The following is a 26,204-nucleotide window of genomic DNA, read 5'->3' as shown; positions in this document are numbered from 1 at the left end:
TCATCCCCCTATGCCAATTATACCAGTCCATTTGTCTACACGTTTTAAGTGATTTCAGTTCCCAATTAAGTGTTTCTTGGCAACAACAATAAACAAGGGTAAAAGTCAGGGAGAGGTGGGAAGAGGGGATGGAAAAAGAGAAGGTAAAGGAGAAGATGGACAGATAGGGGAAGAGGTGGAGACAGATAGGGGATAGGAGGAGATAGACAGACAGGGAGCAGCAACAGCTGCAGCAGCAGGAGGAGGAGGAGGAGGATGAGGAGATAGACAAAGAAAGGGGAAGGGGATGGGGAGAGAGAAGGGGGAAAAGGAGATTAGGATGTATATTCAATTGCTATACATATTTAGCCATGGCAAAGCATTGACAGGTTTGCTAGTTTGTTTATGAATGCACAAGAGCACTGGAAACTGAAAAAGTTTTGCATGGAAATACAATTAATACAAATTACAATTAATTCAGAATGGAGCTATTGTAAAAGATTAGATCAGATTCAGTTTTCGTTCTATGGACCCAAAACCGAGATGGTTCTCGTGGGTTTGGAACAAGTTAGATAGTATAACATAATAAGCACTGTTAACAATTTATTTTACATCAATCTTCAATCTGGATGAACCTTTAATAAGAGGCAGAGTCACTCAGGTGGTGTAGTAGTATGATAATCAAACAAAGGATCCTATATTATAGAATCAAGTATAATATTACTATTGGTCCCAACAAATAGCTGTGACACAACCACTCTTAGCAAATTTTTGTGATGCTTTCAGTGAGAACTAATTTTATTAGGAAGTTTAAAGGTTTGGTGAAAATAATTAAAAATGAAGTAGATGGGTATAGTGATACATTCCATTCCTTGAATGAGAGGTATCATGTCCTTAAATATGTACGTCCGAGAAAATATGTTCATGACTGAAGAGTAGTTAATAAGTGGTGAGCACTGCTGGGAAAATATAGTCATCCAAGGAGGAGATAACTTTACAGCAATTATGACAGATTTGCTCATTTTGATGAGAAACTTGAGCATTTGGAGAAGCATTTAGCAAATACACTAGATCATAAATTAAATGTTGTTAAAAATGAAATTCATAATGAAATGCTTCAACAGTGCCCTAACAAAATTCAAGAACATATTAGAGAAATTCATATTGATGTAGGTGGTTTGTGATAATTTGCAGTAAAGGAGTGTAAACTTGTAAATGATCAGATTTCAGATGCGCAAAACCATACTGAACTTTTAGAACAAAGATGCGAGAACAGATATTCCATTTCTTCACTTGATATCTTTATGAGTTTGGAAGAAAAAGTACAAGCCATAGCAAATAAAAAATTTCAAGAGATTACACGAACTTTAAATAGAATTTAAAAGGTTTTGGAATGAGTTAGCTAAAATAAGACAACAAATCACAGAAAGCCAGTGCAGAGGGATATCTTTAGATACAAATACTTTATTAGAAGAGCTACAATTAGGCAGTAGCATGGACCCTTACTAGCCTTTCCCAAAGTTTAAACCTGAAGGAGACGTACACCCAAAATACTTATTATGAGTTTTTTGAGATCTTCACCTCAAAAATGGGCCAATTCTTGGAAAATAGATTTTCCATTAAGTTATCAAGTAGGGGATGTTGTTGAGTGGGGGAATGCACACACAGAAGACTTTACTTCATGGAAGAGTTTACAAGAGAAATTTAGATGTAAATACTGGTCACAAACGATACAAGACAAATTAAATTTAGAATTATTCAATCCAAAGAACTACAATAGTTCTTGCGGGAGTTTTAAAAAGTATATTGTATGGCGTTTAGTTTACTCTAAATATTTAGACAACCCACTGGACGAAGTTCATTTAGCTAAAGTATTAGTGAGGCAGCTACCCCATTATGTACATAAAGGAATTTTGTACCGGGATTGGGCTACTATGAATGAGTTGTTATCATCTGTCACAAACCCAGATACCATGAACAATGAAAAGAATAGTCCAAATCATGAAGATATGGGTCATGAAAATAGTATGTTTAACCAAAAATTTCAAAAGAAGTGTAGACACGCTCAGAGTACCATGTAGAAGTACTGGTGGCGCACGTAAACACGTTCAGAGCACACAGGGACAGGTACAAAGGCGCATGCATTAACACGTCCAAAGCAGTTAAAGGGTTAATAATAAGGACAAGAGAGAAAGGGCTATGATTTCCATTATATCGGAACCATTATTTGATATTTAAGGCAAAAAATAAGTTTGTACAACACATCCTGCAACTGGTGTATATGTAGTAGGCATTACAAGAGTTAAAGCTAGATACATTAGAGAATAAGTACAGTTACCAATAACACTGAATAGTTTTGTGCTTATGTAGACCTCTGTAGAAGTAACTATTGTGAATCTGCAATTGCTATTGGGGTAGATTGGCTGATGACATACACAGTAATCTTTGATTTTTCTGCACAACTTTTAACAAGTAATTGTAGAAACAAAGTATATGTAATACCATTTAAAGGAAACACTAGCAGAATTACAGAGGGAGATAATATCCGCTTAATAGCAACTAGTATTGTTATAAACTTAGAGAGTACAATTGGAACACAAGGTGAACTACAACAATAAATTAAAGATGAAGCTTATGAGTCTGAATTATTGAGCAATTCACATAAAAATCATTTGTACAAATTATTACTAAAGTACATTACAATACCAGAGAAGGACAGTTGCTACTCACCATATAGTGAGAAGGACAGTTGCTACTCAACATGTAGCGGAGATGCTGAGTCGCGATATACACAACAAAAAGATTCACACAATTATAGCTTTCAGCCATTAAGGCCTTTGTCAGCAGTAGACACACATACACACTTGCGCACACACACACGCAAACACAAGTTGCACACACGTCTGCAGTCTCAGAGAACTGAAACCACACTGCTAGCAGCAGCACCAGTGCATGATGGGACTGGTGACTGGGTGGGGATAAGGAGGAGGCTGGGGTGGGGAGGAAGAGGGGTAATATGGTGGGCGTGATGGACAGTTAAGTGTTGCAGTTTAGATAGAGGGGAGGAGGGGGTAAGAAGCAGAAAGGAGAGGAATAAAAAGAAATTAAAAGGCTGGGTGTGGCGGTGAAATGACGGCTGTGTGGTGCTGAAATGGGAACAGGGAGGGGGCCAGATGGGTGAGGACAGTGACTAACGAAGGTTGAGGCCAGGAGGGTTACGGGAACCTAGGATGTATTGCAGGTAAAGTTCCCACCTGCGCAATTCAGATAAGCTGATGTTGGTGGGAAGGCTCCATATGGCACAGGATGTGAAGCTGACATTGAGATGAGGGATATCATGTTTGGCAGCGTGTTCAGCAACAGGGTGGTCCATTTGCTTTTTTGGCCACAGTTTGTCGGTGGACATTCATGCAGACAGACAGCTTGCTGGTTGTCATGCCTACATAGAATGCAACACAGTGGTTGCAGCTTAGCTTGTAAATCACATGACTGGTTTCACTGGTAGCTCTGCCTATGATGGGATAGGTGATGTTAATGACTGGACTGGAGTAGGTGGTGGTAGGAGGACATATGGGACAGGTCTTGCATCTAGGTCTATTACAGGGGTATGAACCATGAGGTAAGGGATTGGGAGCAGGGGTTGTGTAAGGATGTATGAGTATATTGTATAGGTTCGGTGGACGGCAGAATACTATGGTAGCGGGGATGGGAAGGATAGTGGGCAGGACATTTCTCATTTCAGGGCACGACGAAAGGTAATCGAAACCCTGGCGGAGAATGTAACTCAATTGCCCCAGTTCCATATGGTACTGAGTTAGGAGGGGTATGGTCCACTGTGGCCGGACTGTGTGTTAAGAAATTCTGGAAAGCTAACAGGGGGTGGTTTGGAGGTAGTGGGGGTGGATCACGGTTGGATAAAGGATTGAATTGAGTTAGGCAAGGTTCAATATTGGTCTTTGGTTGAGTCTGATTGGTCGGGTTGGTGGCGAAAAAGTGTTTCCACTGTATGGACTGGGAGAAGGAGAGAAGGTCTCAACAACTTCTCCCCCACTTGTTTTACCTGGTCCTACTCAACCCAACAAGCCACCTACTTAGATGTTGACCTCCACCTCAGAGATGGCTACATCAGTACCTCCGTCCATATCAAACCTACTAACCACCAACAATACCTCCACTTTGAAAGCTGCCACCCATTCCATACCAAGAAGTCCCTTCCATACAGCATAGCCACCCATGGTCGTCACATCCTGCAGTGACGAGCAGTCCCTCTCAAAATACACCAAGGGTCTCACTGAAGCCTTCGCTGACTGTAATTATCCTCCCATCCTTGTACAAAAACAAATCTCCCGTGCCTTATCTTTCCAGTTTTCCACCACAGTCCGGCCACAGAGTACCATTTCCCTCCTAACTCAGTACGATCTGAAACTGGAGCAACTGAGTTACAATCTCCGCCAAGGTTTCGATTACCTTTCGTCGTGCCCTGAAATGAGAAATGTCCTGCCCACTATCCTTCTCACCCCTCCTACCATGGTATTCCGCCATCCACCGAACCTTCACAATATACTCGTCCATCCTTACACAACCCCTGCTCCCAATCTCTTACCTCATGGCTCATACCTCTATAATAGACCTAGATGAAAGACCCGTCCCATACATCCTCCTACCACCAACTACTCCCATCCAGTCACTAACATCACCTATCCCATCAAAGGCAGGGCTAGCTGTGAAACCAGTCATGTGATTTACAAGGTAAGCTGCAACCACTGTGTTGCATTCTATGTAGGCATGACAACCAACAAGCTGTCTGTCTGCATGAATATCCAACGACAAACTGTGGCCAAAAAGCAAATGGAACACCTTGTTGCTGAACACACTGCCAAACATGATATCCCTCATCTCAATGACAGCTTCACATCCTGTGCCATATGGAGCCTTCCCACCAACACCAGCTTATCTGAACTGCGCAGGTGGGAACTTTACCTGCAATACATCCTAGGTTCCCGTAACCCTCCTGGCCTCAACCTTCGTTAGTCACTGTCCTCACCCATCTGGCCCCCTCCCTGTTCCCATTCCAGCACCACACAGCCATCATTTCACCACCACACCCAGTCTTTTAATTTCTTTTTATTCATCTCCTTTCTGCTACTTACCTCCTCCTCCCTCCTGTCCTCCATCTAAACTGCAACACTTAACTGTCCACCCCTCCCACCATATTACCCCTCTTCCTCCCCACCCCAGCCTCCTCCTTACCTCCTCCTTACCCCCACCCAGTCACCAGGCCCATCATGCACTGGTGCTGCTGCTCGCAGTGTGGAATCAGTTCTCTGAGACTGCAGACGTGTGTGCAAGTTGTGTTTGCATGTGTGCATGTGTGTATGTGTGTCTACTGCTGACAAAGGTCTTAATGGCTGAAAGCCATAACTGTGTGAATCTTTTTGTAGTGCCTATCACAACGCAGCATCTCCACTATATGGTGAGTAGCAACTTTCCTTCTCTGGTACTGTTACATTCCATCCTGGATTTTCCATTTTTAAAGTTATGCCCAGCAGTACAAGAAGAAATCAAATACCATGGAGGAATGATAGAACACTGCTCAATTGTATGTAACAAACCATTATTGGCCATGGATAAAACCACAGGGGGAGTACGTCTGATACTCATTCAAACATATAGAAACTGAAATTGATAGAGTGATCAGTACAGATGAAATTTTGACAAAATTCGAACAAGCCAGATATTTCAGTTTGATGGGTCATAATGCTGGTTACTGACAGGTCAATTGGACAAGAATTTAAAACAAAACAAAAAAAAAAGCAGCATTTCTGTACAAAGGTAATTCATGCCAATTTAAAGTATTACCATTTGGACTGAATATCTCAGTATCAGTATTTATAAGAACCCTAGACGCTGTGCTAGGTAAAGATTTGTTAAGAGAACTCATAAACTATGTGGATGAGATACTCCTTGTATTTAAGACGTGGGAACTATATTGAAATTTACTGTCAAGGACATCATAAAAGTTTTATGTTAAAGGTGTTACTATTAAACTATCTACGCCATTTTTTGGTGGGGAGGAGCTCAGATGCCTTGGGCAAGGAATAAAAGAAGATCCAGAACAAATCAGAGCTGCAAAAGAATTCCTAGAACCAAAGAATACTGAACAGTTAAAGGCTTTTCTGGAGTTTGCAGGATTTTATCAGCAATACACTAGGATTCAACCAATGAATAACCTGAGATTGTTAAACTTATTGAATCAAAGATCAAAATGGATTTGAGAAACGAAGAGTCTGACATTTTTAATGAAATTAAAGTAGCACTGGTAGAAGCACTGATTTTAAAACAGCCACAAATGGGTCAACTCTTTAGCTTAAGCAATGACACTTCCGGGTATGGGATAGCATGCGAGTTGTTTCAGGGTGAATGGAATATGAATTTGGGAGGGCACAATACACTAGCATTTGTGGGTCAAGCTTTAAGTAAGTGTGAGTTAAACTATACAGCAAAAGAAAAGGAATTATTAGCTATTCTATGGACCATTAAGAAATTTCAAACTTTAACTTAGGGATCAAAGATAATTGAGCAAATCAATCACCAAGCCATAGCGTTCCTTATGGAAAGTTTCCTGAGTTATACAATATGTACTTGTTATACAAGAATATCGGACTGTTATTAGATATATAAAGGGTTCACAAAATATAGTTCCTGATGTAATATAACATTTGCCATTAGGAATGCATGACATGGTAAGGACGGAAGGTCCTGGAGTTACCTTTAATATAACTTTCTATCATTAAGCTATATGATTAATGAAGTACGGACATAATTAACGATCCCCATTTTGGTGATAAATGGACAACCAGGGAAGAACAATAGATGACAATGTGTCAGACTGGACAATCCAAAAGAATGCATTATTGTGGAGAGTCAAGAAAGTTAAATTAAAATGGAGACAGTGCATACCAAAAACATTTAATTAATTTAATTAATTAATTAATTAATTTAATTAATTTTATTCACAGAGGGCATGGACATTCTGGAGTATGCAAATGTATAAAACACGATTAAATTTTACTATTTTAAAAACTTAGGTCAAAAAGTATTATCAATAATAAGATCTTGTGAAACATGTCAAAGGATGAAAGGCAATAATGAAGCAGTGTTGTACAAGTTTTACTCGATAATAACCAAGGGATTGCACAACGTCACAGCACTGGATTTTTTCCGTCAACTACCCACCAGTGGGGGAGGAAAGACTTACATATTTGCACTAGTAGTTTGTTGGTCAGCATACAATAAGCTCTATCAAATCAAACACACTAAAACTGAAACAGTAATTAAGTGTTTAAAGGGAATATTTCAACAATATAGGAAAACCTCATACGATACTGACAGACAATGGACCACAGTTTACCAGTCACACCTTTAAAGAATTTTTAGAACAGGAAAACATTAAACACATTGCTATTTCAAAATACCACCTGCAAAACAACCCTTGTGAACAACTAATGAAGGAAATTACTCAGCTTTGTAGAACCTATTTTTGAAGCAACATACAGATTGGGCACAATTGATTCAGAGTCTCAAATGATTATTAACAAACTGTCACATCTAAGTTCACACCTATCACCTACAGAAATAATGCAGAAACAGTTTATAGGAGAACTTTTGTTAAAATTCTCTAGTTGGCCAAAACATGAAACCTCACCAATAGAAGAAACACAATGACAAGTAACAAAATACTTAATAGACAGTGCAGATTTACAAGTCTAAAGATACAATGACCAAGCCACAGTTTAATATTGGAGACCTAGTTTAATCAATGATCATCACATGAGCTCAAATATAAAGAAAGAGACCAGTAAACTTTTTTCTAAGTATGCTGGACCCTGCAGAGTTGAGGGAGTTCTCCATCCAAAAGCATTATTTCTAGTAGAGCCAACCATGGGAAAAGAAAAAGGATTATACACTGTAGAGATGGTAAAGAGATTTAAACAACAGAGCATCTGACAGGCAACAAAGTCAAGATTTTTTTTTTAAACTGTGAACAATTTGAATTAGGAAATTTTTTTTAACTCTTATATTTAATTATTATATTCTGGGCGGGTTTGTGTTCATTTTATAGGGGAGGTGTGGGATTTGCAGGCATTAAAAGCCACACATACACAATTAACACAGTTGTATTGTTTACTCTCTACAGGCATTCCACAGCAGGGTGTTGGACTTACCTTTCGGGGCCTGTTCGGGTGAAGTTGGAACATTACCATACTGTAGGGCTTTGTCACCCACTCTGCGTCCTCCGGTGTCCTGATGAAGAACCTAGCAGGGAGGGTGTCCCGAGGTACAGGGGTGGGAAGGGATTCTGTCTCTGTGGTCTATCTGCTTTCCTTCTTTGGGTACAACACTCTGATTCTGTTTTTTCACTTATTCAGGAAGAGGAATAAATGGGCCAGGTGTCGAAATAACCCAAAGATAAGAGTGACAAGCTAACATGCAGAAGGAAAAAAAGGTTTTGGAGGAGAGTAGCGATAGGAAGAGCAGCCAGGCAGGAGAACTGTCTGGAGAAAATCAAGAGTCTATATGAATCTGGTGGGGGATTTAGAGATGGGAAAAAGGAAAACACAAGGGAGGAGTACTGCAGTACTCAAAATTACAGTAAAGAAGCTATGTGATACACTTTATGGTAGTTTATGGGTAAGTTGCCCCAGAAAAGGAAACTTATACCAGGTTCGGGTGGACTCAAGGAAGGGAGGACCACAACCGCTTTATGGGAAGAGAGGTGCATCACATTAGTGATGGTACAAAGTTACAGGAAAGAGTACTTAATCACTGGAAGGGCATTGTTGAGAAATGTTTATGAGTATTATTATTAGCACAAGGGTAAATACTGTGGATAAGAGTGTCCTCCAGACTTGTTAAGCAAAATAATTAAAGTTACATAATTACCTGCCTCCAAGGACATAACGTAATCTCATAAGTGCTCTGACATATGATCCTACAATTATAGCTAATATTCACCTTCTCCATGAAAGAAAGAGATTTTCATTATAAAGTGTAATGAAGTATGTATTAATGGTGAAACCAAACACAAAGAAATACTTACTACAATGATAAACTTAAAGAATACCTGAAAGTGATAGTGCAGCTATCATGTCTATTTATGTAACACTTGTATAATAATTAAGGTTGAATGTGTGGTCAATTGCGTCCTTAAATACATAGGTCATAAAAAAGATTTTTGTGACAGACAGTAGCTGATAAGTGGTGAGCACACTACTGTTGGAAGGTGTTTTAAATCATATGTGCTGATACCAGAGCTAACAATCCAGTGACTGTACAGAAGTGGCTAGCAGTCAGACACTACCTTCTGAGGTGGAGATAGGAGTTCCATTGAGCAGATGGAGAGGAAGATAGTGCTCCATGAAATCTAAGGGTGCTAAATGTAAAAAATAATAAACATACTGTAACTGTTAATTATCAAATTGAATTTCAGATCTGTTATGTGCATAGTACAGAGAGGCAATACACAAGTTGATAGCTGTCCTAATTTATCATGTACTGAGTTGCAATTTTGATGATAATATAAGAAGGTGAATTGAATCTCACTTCTTGTTTGGTAGCTATCCTAATTTGTCATGTACTGAGTTGTAATTTTGAAGATAATATAAGAAGGTGCATTGAATCTCACTTCTTGTTTGGTGGCTGTCCTAATTTATCATGTACTGAGTTGTAATTTTGAAGATAATATAAGAAAGTGAATTGAATCTCACTTCTTGTTCATGTGGTGGAGTGAAAATGAGATATTAATTTTCAGCAGCTTTATATTCAGCCTGTAAGGAGGTGAAGTCTGAGCCAAGTTGGAGGAAGAAGGCACATGGATTAAGGGCACAGACTAGTTGGACCTTGATTAATAATAATTCTGTCATGAATTTTAACAAATAATATATACTTACAGCAGAAAATGTCTTCCAATGAACTTTGTTATAACATTGGTTTGGATTGCGAAAGAAGTCCTGCAAGGCCCAAAACTTGCAGTATAGATTATAATCAATTTTGAATCTGAAAATAAAAGGATTTCAAATTTAGTCTCACAAAACTATTTAGTAAAAGAATTGACAAAATTTATAACTGAAATACTTTGCATCAGGTTTTGGTTCCTCTTCTCCGGCTGCATCTTCATCAAGGATATCCTTTAAGTCTGATGTTCGCTCTCCACCAAATTCAGTTATATTGTCCAAGTTAAATTCACTCACAATATTTAAACCTGTATTGCAAATACAAAAAAGTCTGTATTGCACCATTACTCAAGCACTATAAAAATGCCATAGACTATATTGTAATATAATATTGTATCTCACAAGTGTGACACTGTTTAATATTAAACTATATGATATTATGACTTACCAGATCGCTCTGAAAATGGGAAGAATTTGGCAAGGAACAGCAATATCCGCCCACAAAACACTGTGTTCTGAGACCGGGAGAGCCGTCGTAGAAGATCTGAAAATGTACATACAATACAAAGTTCAGTCTGTTTAATTCTTTAGTCTTTATCAGGAAAATAGATCTCTGTTCACCACTATAGAATTGAACAATACTTCAAAAATTCTAGAAGTAAACACACACTTAGGATTTTTTTCTGGAGGAACCAACAAGACTCAAAGACCAACATACAAATGCAAGCTTGAAACAACATGATGACAGTCTTAACAACATATTGGTTCATCATAGTGCTTGTACTATAAACTGACTCAAGAGGTTCCTTTCTATTCAGATACCTCTGATACACCAACACCAGTACCTCCATCAGGAAATACAAAATTCTAAAAGATGTTGCTGTAATAGTGAAAAAATTATAAACTGGGCTAGATGTGCTTTAATAAATATAATAATTAGTATGCTGATTGTCATTGGCAAAAATAATTCTCTTGCCTGCTGCACCAGGAAATAACAACAACAATCAGATACAAAAAAAAAGGGCAATTCCTTATTATGACAAACAAACAAACAAAAACGTGTGCACGGGATTGGAGGGAAAATATGTTGTTTTAAACTGACAGTGACATGCACATCTGTTCCATACCATAATAAGAGTCGACCAGATGATGATTGTTCTATCAAAACTAGTTGTTTTATAGAGTAAAGTCATACTGCAACTTTTGGGCAGCATTGTCCTCATTTCCCAAATAATGAGTTTCGGCAAACTACACATTTTGCTTGATGTTTAATAGTACACTAATTCAGTTGCTCGGCTATAACACAGAGCTTTACTTCTCTCCAGTTCACAGTACCTTTGTATGTTTCTGGCATATGGGGCAAATAGGTCACAACATTGCTCTTTCACACAGTGTGCATATGTGACAACTCACTACACAAACCCACTGACTGTAAAGCAGCAATTATTATACCTACAAAAATGACAGTTTTTCTGATAAAATTAAATTCATAGAAGTTGGACAGCAGGTTCCTAGATGTTAAACTGAAAATCAGAACAGTTTCTGCAAATTTCAAAAGAGAGCAGAGGTTGTGAATCATCATGCAGACACATGGAAGAAGATACTAACAGCCTAACAGCACAACACACTTAATACACCTCTCTCGAGAGAGAGTGTCATATATATTCGAGCAGTCATTAAGTACTTTGTAAAGAAAGGTATGAAAGCAAAGGACATTCATGCCAATTTCTGGGATACAATGGAGGAGTCTGCTCCTTCATATTCAACTGTTGCCGACTGGACCAATGAATTTAAATTTGGTCAGGAGAGCTTAGATGATGATCCGCCTAGATGTGTCACTACTCCAGAAATCATTGCAAAAGTGCACAAATTGGTCATGAAGGATCGCCGATTGAAAGTGCATGAAATTGTTCACATTTGCCAGAAGTCATCTGAAAGAGTAGATCACATTTTAACTGAAGAATTAGAAATTAAAAAATTATCTGCAAGACACGTGCCGCGACTCTTAACACTGGATCAAAAACACATGAGAATTGACAAATCGAGAAAATGTTTGGCCCGTTTTAGGAGAAATGAACAAAAAGTGACGGTTCATGACCACAGAAAACGGGTGCACTACTATACCCCAGACACAAATCAATAGTCAAAGCAGTGGAAACATCCTGATTCTCTGCCACCAAAGAGAACAAAGACAATTCCTGCGGTGGGAAAAGTCATGGCATCAGTGTTCTGTGAAGCGAAGGGGATTATGTTTATACATTAGCCCCCCACTGGGCAAACAATTACTGGAGAATACTATGCTAACCTCCTGAACAAATTGCAATGAAAGATACACAAAAAATGCAAGGTTTAGCAAGAAAGAAAGTCATTTTCCATCAATACAATGCGCACCCACACACATGTGCCATCGCCATGGCAAAATTACATGAATTGTTGCCACACCCGCCTTATTCACCTGATATGGCTCCATCAGACTTCCATCTCTTCCCAAAACTGAAAATTTTTCTTGGTGGATGAAAATTCACTTCAAATGAAGGACTTATAGCTGGAGTTAACAACTATTTTGCAGACCTGGAGGTAACTCATTTTCAAGATGGGATTAAGGAACTGGAACATTGTAGGACCAATTGCATTAATCTACAAGGAGACTATTCTTTACAGACGAATGGAAAAACTGGTAGAAGCCGACCTCGGGGAAAATCAGTTTGGATTCTGTAAACCTACATTTCTAGCATTTGCAGACTTAGAGAAAGCTTTTGACAATGTTGACTGGAATACTCTCTTTCAAATTCTGAAGGTGGCAGGGATAAAATACAGGGAGAAAAATGCTATTTACAATTTGTACAGAAAGCTGATGGCAGTTATAAGAGTCAAGGGACATGAAAGGGAAGCAGTGGTTGGAAAGGGAGTGAGACAGGGTTGTAGCCTCTCCCCGATGCTATTCAATCTGTATATTGAGCAAGCAGTAAAGGAAACAAAAGAAAAATTCGGAGTAGGTATTAAAATCCATGGAGAAGAAATAAAAACTTTGAGGTTCTCCGATGACATTGTAATTCTGTCAGAGACGGCAGGGGACTTGGACGAGCAGTTGAATGGAATGGACAGTGTCTTGAAGGGAAGATATAAGATGAACATCAACAAAAGCAAAACGAGGATAATGGAATGTAGTCAAGTTAAGTCGCGTGATGCTGGGGGAATTAGATTGGGAATGAGACACTTAAAGTAGTAAAGGAGTTTTGCTATTTGGGGAGCAAAATAACTGATGATGGTTGAAGTAGAGAGGATGTAAAATGTAGACTGGCAATGGCAAGGAAAGTGTTTCTGAAGAAGAGAAATTTGTTAACATCGAGTATTGATTTAAGTGTCAGGAAGTCGTTCCTCAAAGTATTTGTATGGAGTGTAGCCATGTATGGAAGTGAAACGTGGACGGTAAATAGTTTCGACAAGAAGAGAATAGAAGCTTTCGAGATGTGATGCTACAGAAGAATGCTGAAGATTAGATGGGTAGATCACATAACTACAGAGGAGGTATTGAATAGAACTGGGGAGAAGAGGAGTTTGTGGCACAACTTGATTAGAAGAAGGGATCGGTTGGTAGGACATGTTCTGAGGCATCAATGGATCACCAATTCAGTACTGGAGGCCAGTGTGGAGGGTAAAAATCGTAAAGAGAGACCAAGAGATGAATACACTAAGCAGATTCAGAAGGATGTAGGTTGCAGTAGGTACTGGGAGATGAAGAAGCTTGCACAGAATAGAGTAGTGTGGAGAGCTGCATCAAACCAGTCTCAGGACTGAAGACCACAACAACAATAACAACAAGGAGACTACATTGAAAAATAAAAAAAGTTTCGGTGATGTATATAGTTTTTTTCTATTCCGTTCCAAGAACTTTTCAAACCACCATCGTATACAACAGGATAACAACAATAATTGTGAAATAGAAATGAAAACTGAAATATAGCAACAATATAAATTCTTTTAAATATACTAAAGTGGAATTAAGACCAATCAGCCAACTTCTCCAAGAGGGGTGCACATGCCAGAGAGTGCCCGTGTAGCTACAGGGGGTGGGCAATAATACGGAAACACCAAATTGCAACACATTATCATGTGTAATATGGCATTGGAAAAGCATTGGCATTCAAAACAGCTCCCAGTCATCAGGAATGGATAAATGCTGGTCATGCATAGTTTCCAAGGGAGTCGTATATTATTCTTCCTGCAAAATAGTGGCAAGTTCATGTAACAATGATGGAGGTGGATAGCCATCACGCTCCCTTCTCTCCAAAGCAGTACAGAATATTTCAATGCACCCTTCTCTCCAAAGTAGTCCCCACAGGCCCCATAATATTTAGATCCAGTGACTATGTGGTGAGGGGAGGTGTGACAATTCATTCTTATCCTCATAAAACAAGTACTGGACAATGGAAGCTATGTGAACAGGGGGCTGTGTTCTACCACAGGATGGACCTGTTCAGCCAAAATGGTTATATAATCTTTGGCAGTAATGCGACCTTGTAGAGTAACCACAGGGCCCATGGAATATCACAATATGGCTGCCAAAATCATCACGGAACCTCTGGGGACATAAACTTATCCAGAAGTTGCAACCAGTGTAAACAAGACACATTTGACTTAGTTACTTTCTTCCACTGCTCCTTAGGTTTTATGACTTTAGCGTAATGTTTTCCTGTTTTGGGCATGTGCACACTCTTGAGTGGTTTGGGACTCCAGCTCACACTTCAATTCCCAGCTTGTGGAGCTCTCTTTGTGTCGTTTTTTGATACCAACATTGTTCACGTTTGCCACTGCCCCCCCCCCCCCCCCCCCCAATCGCAATCCTCTTCACTAGCTGTCTGTCACAATCACTCAACACACACTTTCACCCACATTGTAACTTAGTAGATGATGTTTCTTCACTTTCTATATGGTGTCTCTTCAAACTCCAAATGTTTTCACTGCCTTAAATATGGAAGCACCCACCATATGGCACCAACAATTTGCCCATGTTTGAATTCTTTTGTTCCCGTATAATGCACTCACAACTACTCAGAACACTGTTCTGACCACAGCTAACACGTTCAACATATTGATGGCATTGCTCAAGTATTGTTCATTGTCAAATACAATGGCACCACCTGCAGACTTGGCTAATATCTGTATTTACATTCAAGCAAGCATTTCCTTTGGTGTTTACCCACTTTTGGTCAACCCCTGTACATGCAACATTAATGCTATGTTCATCATAATATTTTAATGTCTAAGATCAGTACTGCAAGTTTTTGTTTAGTCTCCTGCTTCCCTTTTTAATTGCCTGATATGTTTCTATATCAAAGTCTTCTTCAGTTCTTTGAAGAACTGTTTCTTAACTCTAACGTGGCCCATTTTAGAAAATATTTTCCCTTCAAAACTATTTGAGCCATCTGTTATATCTCAGTGTCTGCCTGCTTAGCTGGGTGGTAACATGCTTGCCTCCGTGCACCGGGCCCGGGTTCAATTCCCGGCTGGGTTGGAGATTTTCTCCACTCATGGACTGGGTGTTGTGTTGTCCTCCTCATCATTTCAACCTCATCACCAGCACGCAAGTCAACCAATGTGGTATTGACTGAAATAAGACTTGCACTTGGCAGCCAAATTTCCCTGGATGGGTCCTCCAAGCCAACAATGCCATATACTCATTTCCATTTCCATTTTTTTATCTCTCAGTACACTGCCCACAAGCTTTATCTTCCTCCTTTCTATTCCTTTGAGAAATTTATTCATTTACTCCTTTTAGGGCCACATTATTTTTTCCTGGTTCCAACTTGTACCAGTAACTTTTTCTATGCCCACATTCCCATCATTATCTTTTTCAATCAATGTCCAGTTCTCATTTCCAGAGAATACCCAAACAAAGCCTTTCCTAAGAGGTAACACCATGACATTAGCCAGAGAACATGAGATAGCACCACCAGTTGTTACTAGTAAAAGCAGGGAAGGAAAATTGAGGTTTAAGGTCCCGTCAGTGGTGGGGTCTTTAGAGGTAGATTATAATACTGAACTGTTCGTGGATGCAGAAATAAATTGGCTGAAGGCTTTTCAAAGGAATACTGACTACAGGAGATTATGGGAAAATACAGATGCCTGGATGGAGACTTTAACCCAATCTTCCTGAGTGCAACTTAACTACAGCACCACCTCGGTTGGAGTTACTGAGGCTAGGAAAAAGTACTACATAAGAATAGTGAACATTTCTCATACAACACAAAATCTTTTATTTGTTTTTTGGAAACATTTCAGATCATTCAAGAACTCTGTAAAACTGATCATTCAAAAATATCTTAAAATGTTAGTATGAGGGGCATCCAATAAGTAATGCAATACTTTTTTTCTGAAAGCAGGTTGGTTTTATTCATGATTCCAATACACCATATTATTCCCCACTCTTTGGCTACAAAATCCTATTTTTCAACATAATCTCCATTCAATGTGACGGCCCTACACCACAGTACTAGGGAGGGCCTGTATGCCTGTCAGGTACCACTCTACTTGTTGACATCGGAACCAACACCTTGCTGCATCAATAACCTGCCCGTTATCCACATACTGCTTCCCACTTCATTGGGTCAGACAGATGGAAGTAGGAAGGTGAGATACAGGCTGTAGGGTGGATGAGGAAGAGCAGTCCAAAGAAGTTTTGTGAGCTCCTCTAGGATGCACAAACTTGCATTCTCATGGAGGAGAAATTCATTTGCATTTTTGTGGTGATGAACACGCTGATGTCATTTCTTCAATTTCCTGAGGGTAGGACAGCTGTGTGCAGCCAGAGATTGGACAGATTTGTGTGACCTTTCTGCAATGACAGACACCATGCATAATGACTTACCATGTTTTTGTTCACTGCCAGTTCACCGCTGGCATTCTGCAAACACCTGTGAATTCCTGCGATGCTCTGGTTTTCCACCAAAATAAACTCAATGACAGATCTCTGATTGGATCTCACCTCCATTTTGGAGGTTAATTATAGCACCACCATCTTTTGGTACTTCATGAAACTATAAGAGTTGAAGCAGGAATACTTCACGATGTCCCACAACAAATTCCACGTTTTTCAACCAACACTGGCCAAGGGTAAAAATGTGTTGCATTACTTACTGAACACCTCTCATAGTTCATGCTCACAAATACTCCTACGTACTTACTCATAAATTCACTTATGCATTGTACTATACTTATTTCAAATTGAAATGGTAAGTGCATCTTAAGAATGATGTATTCCTGTGATACATTGTGATCCTTCTCTTCTCCGTTGTATAATTATGTCATGATGTGTACTCACTGACCACATTTACAATGGCAATTTCACTGACTTGAGGTTCAGTAAATTGCCGTTCATGTTCTCAAACAGGTCTTTTGCCAGCTCAAATCACAACTATATACTCACTTGTTAACATGATCCACTGCTGTTTTGAATAAGTGAACCAATCAATTGTACGTAATAAGAAACACAGGGTGGAATTGGTGTTGGTCACTGCTCACAGAAGTAGCACCAAATGATAGTCATTTGAATACAAGCATTGTACACTCTCATATTTCGCAGAAAATGTTTTAATCACAGAGTTTCTTCAGTCATGTAATGAACTAATTCTGATGGAGGCATTTCCAATGGAACTAATCAAATTTATCCACTCATGCGACACACTGTTTGTGTTTTCTACTTTGTGTTTTCTTACTCTATGTAATGAGCTATCATTTCACTTGAATGAGGAGTCAGAATTATTCCCTTATATAGGTGATCGAAGTATTTCTGTCAAGCCAAAAAAGATGCATTACCTGGGAAAATAGTAAATAAGGTTTTTGTACAGTTTTAATAGGTATTGCACAAATGTACTGGATTATGGATTGAAAACTTTGGAAAAACACAGCTCATTCAGTTTTGTACTGTCAAAAATAATCCATGCCCTACTAATGTTATGAACCAACAAAAAACAATAAACAGGGTAGAGTATTCACAGTTCTTCAGTCTACATATTTATAACAACAGATCTGCTGTAGACCTGTGAAAATATTTAAATTCAATTAAGCATTTGTTCATCTTCAGTGCTGTAATACACATCTCCTCCATTGCAGGCTCTCTGTTATTATGAACGACCTACAGAACACAATAAAAAATTAGGGCACATTCCTCTGTTGTTGTCTATCGATACAGCAATCATGAAACATCTGTTGGTATTGTTACTCTAAACTGCATTCACAGTTCTGCAAAAGTGCAGTGCATATATTAGTTCTAATAGAACCAGTTTGTGCTTTGATACATTTGTAAAATGATTTTACAATGCTATTCTATCTGTGCACTTGTCAGCGTAATGGAAGCCTGTTACTCCACTTGGGAAATGGCAGACATGATCTCTGTTATGGTCTAGAAAACTGAAGCCATTCTTAAATCCATGTTCTGTACCCAAAAAAAATGTCCAGAACACAGGACGCCAATCAGCTTAATTTTTCAGCCATCCTTTCCAGTGACTGGCAGACTCTGGCTCCAACAATATCAGACCATGGCAGACCTCACACCATTCCTTTACCTGCTGTGAAGACACAAGTACTGTAATGAGATGAGAAGGATCCTGGAATTAAGTCTCGTAGAATTTCAGCAGCTATCACAGTAAGTCACTCCGATTCACATATTATGTCTGTGCTACTATCTCCCCATTTCATGATAATACAAAACAAGCTGCCTTTCTTTGTACTTTTTTGATGTCATCCGTCAGTCCCACCTGATGCGGATCTCACATCGCACAGCAATACTCCAGAATAGAGAGGAAAAGCATGGTGTAAGCAGTCTCTTTAGTACACCTGTTGCACCTTCTAAGTGTTCTGCCAATGAATCGCAGTCATTGGTTTGCTCTACCCACAACATTAACACAACATGTGACTTCCAATTTAGGTTATTTGTAATTGTAATCCCTAAGTATTTAGTTGAATTTACGGCCTTCAGATTTGTGTGACTTACTGCATAACCAAAATTTGGTGGATTTTTTTTTTTTTAGTACTCTTGTGAACAACTTCACACTTTTCTTTATTCAGGGTCAATTGCCACTTTTTGCACCATACAGATACCTTATTTAAATCATTTTGCAATTCATTTTGGTCGTCTGATAACTTTACAAGATGGTAAATGACAGCAACATCTGCAAACAATTTAAGACGGCTACTCAGGTTGTCTCCTATGTCGTTAATTGTATGGGCAGGAATTATTGGCAATACACTAATTGGACCTTAAATACTTCCAAACAGGTTGATTGATGCAAGGTGTCCTCCGTTTCTCTCAAACAACTTGCCTGTCCTGCTATAGTGGGTACCATTCTAGCAACAGCTGGAACTGTGGTTCACATATAACGGAGCTCCAGCCGATTTTCTCCTAAATGTTTGAGAACATCTCACAGAGACATTTAATGAATGATGGATTGGTCAGCGAGATCATTGGCTAGTTCATTTTCCCGATATTAATGCCTTGGATTTTTGGTTTTGGTGACACTTGAAGACTTTGGTGTAGGCAAGCCCCACTAACAATGTACACACACTACAGGAACACATCATCATCATCAATGCCTGCCAAGCCATAAGTGACCAATCTTAAGTTTTTCAGAGTGTGCGTGGCTCCCTATGACGTAACATTGTCAAAGTTTCAATAAATGGATTTAAATGCTGACTCTAGGAATATGTTACAACCCCCCCCCCCCCCCCCCCCCGTATAATTCACGTAGGGACTGTGAGGACAAGATTAGATTAATTGCAGCAAATGCAGAGGCATTAAAACAACCATTCTTCCTGCACTCCATAAGTGAATGGAACAGGAAGAAACCCTAAAAAACTAATACAATGGGATACATTCCCTGCCATGCACTTCATTATGTTTTGCAGAGTATGGATGTAGCTGTAGATTTATTTTGTCTGTTTCACAAATCTGCGTAAATGTAGATACAGATGTCAGACAGGAGCATGCCTTAGTATGAATAGACACCATACTGAACACCTCCTTTAGTGATGGCTCAGTAGTGTAAGTTGTATGTAACAGCAAGCAGATTACATTACAAGCTCTGCTGTTTCACAGTAACAAAATAATATGTGCTCATTTGTTTATTGCAGTCTGCAGGTCATTAATAATAGCAAAGAATCTGCGACAGAAAGGATGTGTTTAACAGTAGTGAAGATGAACACGTGCTCATAACCCTTAAGGTCCATAGTACAACCACTCAAAACAAGAATACTTTTTTTTTTCCAGAACCGTACACCAGGTGGTTAGGAATACACTGATGGTGGTATGGTGGTGTGAGTGCTGCAGTGAATGCTGTATACATCACAGGGGTCTGAAACATATTAGGTATGTTCATTAACCAGTGCACTCACAAAATATGCTGAGACAAATAATAGTTTCATTTTGTGCCTGGCGCTGTAAGCAGTCTGAATGTGAAATGTTTCCTGTTTTGACATCCGTATGTTGTTTTTTCACTTGTTGACATGTGTTGATTTCTTTTGTGAAGTGACTATTGGTATAACAGATTAAGAAGGTTGAAGTTTTTATAATGAAACACAGTGCTTTTGAGACGAAAGACCACGAACTACTTGTAAAGTTGCTCAGAATGGCAGCAATAGTAGCACAGCATTGTGGGAAAATAGCCGACAGAAATGGCTCTGAGGAGGCCCCCCATGTCAATAAATGGGCTAAACAATATGATCAAGAAATATGAAGAAACAGGTGAATTAAGTGGTGCAGGAGGAAGAGGGAGATGGTCCATTCCCATGGCAGTTGTTGTTGAAGTTGCTACAGCTATAGCCTACCATGCAGCAAATGCCTGAAATTCTGCAGCCAGTGCTCAAACTGTGCCACGGGAATTTTCTCCCTTGGTCAATAGTTCAAAAGGTTTTGTGGCACATTTTACACTGTTAGCCCTACATAATTCAGAATGTGCACCAAATGAAGTACCAAGACAGGCTTCGTCTTCTGGCTCACATGGAAATGGATGACATGTGGCCGACGAATATTATTTGGACGGACAAGGCACATTTTACTCTGCATGGTGCTGTGAATGTACAAAACTGTTGCCTTGCCACATGTTGTGTAGGAACACCCACTGCACACAGCTTATCCAACTGTGTGGTCTGGTTTCACAAGCTCCCTCATTCTCGGAGTATTTTTCTTCGAGGAGATAACATTTTGCATGCTTCTTACATTCACTGTGACATCTACACATAATAAGGACCTCTGTGTGCTACACATGATTCCAGCTTTGCAAGAACGTGACTGTGTCCACAGCACTAGTTCACACAAGACAGGATGACACCACACATTGCTGGCCAGGTCAAAGATTTTCTTCAAGAAACCTTCAGTAAGCATCTTTAGGCAATTTCAAGATGTGTGGCATCCCATATCCCCACATATAAACCCATGTGACACCTGGCTGTGGTGATATCTGAAAGATAGTGTGTATCAGGGACGTATCTGTACTCTTTCTGATCTGAAGGATAGCATACGATGACATATTGCTCTGATTACACTGGACATGCTGCTACTAACCGTCAACTGTGGCTTGTTATGGATGCAGCATGTTGCTGAGTCAGAAGATCATATTTAACACATGTTGTAACTTGTAACCATATCATAATAAACAAAGCAGAACCACATTATCATTTTTGATCATTCTTCCCCTTTTCCTGTATACACACCACATTCTGACTGCTTAGAGCGCCATATTTTTATCTAGTGGTAGAAAGTGTAACTATTATTTTGTTCAACATACTCCATGAGCACACTGATTAACAAACATACATACAACGTTTAAGCAACCTGTAATGTATGCAGCCCACACTGCAGTGTTGTGAACACAGTCAGTTTTATTACAACCACCAAGTATATACGAAAATATGAATCAACGATGAAAATAGGCAAGATACGTTAACTTTTTGATGCCAAAAGTAAATCCTACGATAGGAAACTAAATTTTTTTCCCTTCCAGTATCATATTTCTGGGTATTGATATTACACTAAACATATTTAACATTCACACAGAAAAATGTGAAATACACAGCCATGAAACGGCTCAGCCAACTGCTTATGGAGACAGGATGGCTGACAAACAGCAAAAACGTTTTCATATGTAAATTAAAGCTTTTCCCTTAAAAATTCCTTCTTGAATAGCAATAAGTAATCAATTACAAACATGTAAATAGCCAACATCTGGCCATATAAATATATATTTTTGTAACTTAATTTGAAATCTTTTGTTTAACTCAAATGCTCCACAACATAGCATTTACACACACACACACACAATAATGGGAATTAACACCTAGTATGCTATATTTTATTCATTCACGGGAGTGTGGTATAACAGAAAAATCTGTGTATAATATAATACTCACACTCCTGTTGCATATAGTGCCAAGAAAGTGTTACTGCCTGCCACATTATAAGTATTTACAAAGCAAATTTTCATATATTCATATTACACACAAAATCATCACTTATTTATGAAGGACACAACAACTTACCATTACACATTCGAAGCAAGTTGTTTTTACATGCACTAAAAAACAGTTCCTCCTTCCAAACAGAAACACCGTTTTCAACAAAGGCAAATAATGTTTCACATCTATCCAATGTCAGTGCATCAAATATATCGCCAAGAACTACGACTGGCATTGTTGGTGTGCACATGTCTAAGCGACAAGCTTGTATACAGAACTTCACATACTGCTCCAAAACTGTTACATCACTATCTTCACACAGCAGGCTTAGTAAGTGCTCTCGTACAGCTTGATCCAAAGCAGAATGTTTATCGGCATCACTGAGAGAATGAAGGTTAAAAGACACTCATTATATATTTAATGTACAATTACTCATCACAACATAATGAAATCAAACTCACTTTGCCTGAAACATATCATAGTTCCGTTTTAGTACTTCCAAAGCCTGCCGATCAAAGCCTTGGGTGCTGAGTATTTCCTGCAATTAATTTAGCAACTATTAGTGACAGTATTTTTGTCATGTTTGTTCAAAATGCTTACTCTTACAATCAGAGATGGACAATGACAATTAAAACACCTGTATGATACAAAAGGAAATAGCTGGATTTTAAATAATTACATATCAGTTCTATAATCAGTATATACCTATGCCAATATTGCTTTTGGTCATGTAAGGTATCAAAGTGAGATGGTGTGTATGTGTGTGTGTGATAGCTCTGATCACTACGGGACTTAACATCTGAAGTCATCAGTCCCCTAGAACTTAGAACTACTTAAACCTAACTACCCTAAGGACATCACACACATCCATGCCCAAGGCAGGATTCGAACCTGCAACCGCAGCGGTCGCACGGTTCCGGCTGAAGTGCCTAGAACTGCTTGGCAACACCGGCCGGCTGGTGTAAACATATAACAACTTGGAAGAAATATATGAACCAGTGAAATGAGAAGGAACATATATGATGACTGTGGCAATAACTCCTGCCATATTACTTTTCCAGTGCCAAAATGACCAGACAAATTTGCTCAGTGCAAAATATTACAACATCTAATGATTGCTATGTCACAGACAGTTATTTCACATAGTAACAAGATTGCAAAATGAAAAAAGTAAATCGGAGTTTGCTGCAGTCAATAAAAGATAGATCAACCTGATGTGATGAGTAGGTAGGTCTAGGAACAGCCACCCATATGGAGATAAATACATCTATTCCTGTAGTGGACGAAGTGATATACTGAAATGGAGTAGTAATGCTTTTACTTACATTAAATACACATTCTGTAAACCACTGTAAAATGGATGGCAGAGGATACTTACCATGGTACTACAAGTTAGGGTCTCTTCTCATTCGAATCACGTATGGAGAGCAGGAAGGATGCCTGCTTAAAGACCTCTATGCACACTTAAATAGTTGCCTCTATTTAGAAGGTTGAAGTATATTTCTAAATTTGTCACTTAACACTAGTGCATGAAATTTTATATGTGAGTTTTTACAGAATGAGTTGTGCATCTTCAAGCATCAGGAAAGTAAATTTTTTTAGTGTTTCTCCGATACTTTCCCATAAGTAAAACAACCTTGTAAACATTTGTTCTGCCTTTCTTTGAATACATTCTGTTACTCCACCACCCCTTTTTGATATGGGTCCCACACACTTGCACAATATTCTAAGATGTGACGCACAAGTGTTTGCAAGTGGTCTTCTATGAAGACTGCATTTTCCTAATTTCTTGGCAATGAAGCAATGTCTGATGTATGCTTTACTTATGACTCAAAATATGGTTTCATTCCATTTCATAGCCACACAATCTGTTACACCTAGCCATTTGTACGGGTTGACTGATGCTAATGTGACTCACTGATACTGTTGTCATTGGGTGCTACTTAATTCTGGATTTTGTAATGTGCATAATTTTACATTTCTACCTTACAAGAATTTAGTTGGAGAAAAAGGCAGACAAGGTACTGAAAGAGACTTGAAATGGAGAACATATCATAACAGAAGAGATTTGAAAATACAAATTTTGGGAGTAGGGCCTACCCCATAAAATTATAAAAATGGAATAAAACCATGTTACATTACTTTCATATTAAAGAAGGAATTTGAATAACTGACAACTTACTGAAAACCCACAGACAGTATGTTAATGAAGTCCTACTATTTAATTCACAATCATGATGGAAATACACAAAACAGTAGCATGTATTGTTTGCTACAACGATGAAACAGTCGAAAGAATAGTATTTGCTTCTGGACAGACAGAATGTAGATATCACAGAAGTATACTAGGAGCTTAAAAAGTTGCTGATTTCCAAGACTACTGCATGTGGCATACTGCAACAGCTGGAATTAAAAGCAGTGAGGGGATGCAAGGGGATGTGTGAGTCTAGTGTTCAGTTTGAATTGTTCTGCAGTAATGCCAGGGCAAGTGTAGCATACAAGTGTGAATAAAGCGAAAATGTAAGAAAGCAAAATACCGTCCTAATAATTAACAACGTCAATGTTGAAGAAAACTTGGTAGAGGACAAGTTTTGAGCTCCTTAGCCCAGACCAGTTCTTGCTTTTCGTGACAGTGATTTACGAGTGAGTGTTGATCAGCGAATTGTCAACCACCGGGATGTATCAAGCAGCGCCTCACAACTCACTATGAACGTCATGATGAACCAAACATCTGAGCACTACCAACGTTTCCGTAGGCACCTGAATGCCCACATTGCGACCATTCGAAGCTTTCCTGATAATAAAATTGTTATTCATGATAATTTGTCGGTAACTGAATTTCCCAGTGATTATTATCACATATAGCAGAAAAATAAACCTTTGACTGCGAATCATCATTGCTTCCAACTCCTCACTATATGCGTACGTATTCCTAACAGTAACAGTCCACGGCATACCGTTTATATGTAAATCTTTCTCTAACAAAGACCTCCCTCTTGTCCGTAAAATGTCTCGACGTTTACAACGGACAACATTCCGCCAACATTCTTCGAAAATCTGTACAAGGTGACAAAGAAGGCATCATTCTGTTATATAGCTACAGAACATCAATCTGTAGATGGCTACACAAAAGGAAATAAAGAAAGAAAAGTTAGTACTAAAACGCTTGCTAAAACAATACGCAACCTGATGTCACGACAGAAAAAGATGAAAACAAATTGGAAATTTGTATGTAATGACTGTTACTACACCTTAAATTGCGCCCGCATCAAATCAAATCCGTGCATTTTGAGTATGTTCTGTCTTTTCAAATATCAAACAATACCGGCAACTATTTACACAACAAACCACTGAACACGTTATTTGTAAACATATGGTTCAAAGATCACAACTGTCATAGACTACACCGCAGTTACGAGAACACTTTGTTAGCACAGAGAGTTACAAATACTTTGATAACAGTGTAACCAATGATATCCACGACACTGAGCTACAACCATCATCACTTCAGGGCGGTTTTGCCTCAACAATAGTTGCCAACAAGAAGATTAGTATGGTCGATTTGTTTATCAAGTTCAAGAGCGGTTTTCTTACTGTGCCGTCCTCATTGGTGCCAGCTACCAGTGATTGTGATACAATTAGTCTTTTTATTGCTATCATTAATATATATATATATATATATATATATATATATATATATATATATATATATATATATATATATATATATATGACTTTCTCCTCCCTACCCTTACTAAATTGCCGACAGAGTGAAGTACCACGCCGCTGTGAGGTGGCTTGTGCCTCAGCGATTAACATATCTGT

The 26,204-nt window shown here is 38.8% G+C and overlaps 1 protein-coding gene across 1 annotated transcript in view; it reads right to left on the bottom strand.

Annotated features, from left to right (window-relative positions):
• Positions 1-25,907, bottom strand: part of LOC126354667 (THO complex subunit 1) — a 100,862-nt gene extending 74,955 nt beyond the window's left edge. The window contains exons 1-6 of the mRNA XM_050004455.1: positions 25,631-25,907; positions 22,841-22,917; positions 22,464-22,759; positions 10,381-10,476; positions 10,114-10,240; positions 9,930-10,035 (exon numbers count right to left, since the gene is read on the bottom strand). Of these exons, the coding sequence (XP_049860412.1) occupies positions 9,930-10,035; positions 10,114-10,240; positions 10,381-10,476; positions 22,464-22,759; positions 22,841-22,917; positions 25,631-25,666 (738 nt within the window). The 5' untranslated portion in view covers positions 25,667-25,907. The remainder of the gene's footprint in view (positions 1-9,929; positions 10,036-10,113; positions 10,241-10,380; positions 10,477-22,463; positions 22,760-22,840; positions 22,918-25,630) is intronic.
• Positions 25,908-26,204: the final 297 nt, after the last annotated feature.

This window comes from Schistocerca gregaria, chromosome 3 (assembly GCF_023897955.1).
Source record: "Schistocerca gregaria isolate iqSchGreg1 chromosome 3, iqSchGreg1.2, whole genome shotgun sequence".
NCBI lineage: Eukaryota > Metazoa > Arthropoda > Insecta > Orthoptera > Acrididae > Schistocerca > Schistocerca gregaria.
This window is presented reverse-complemented; position numbering and strand designations above follow the sequence as displayed.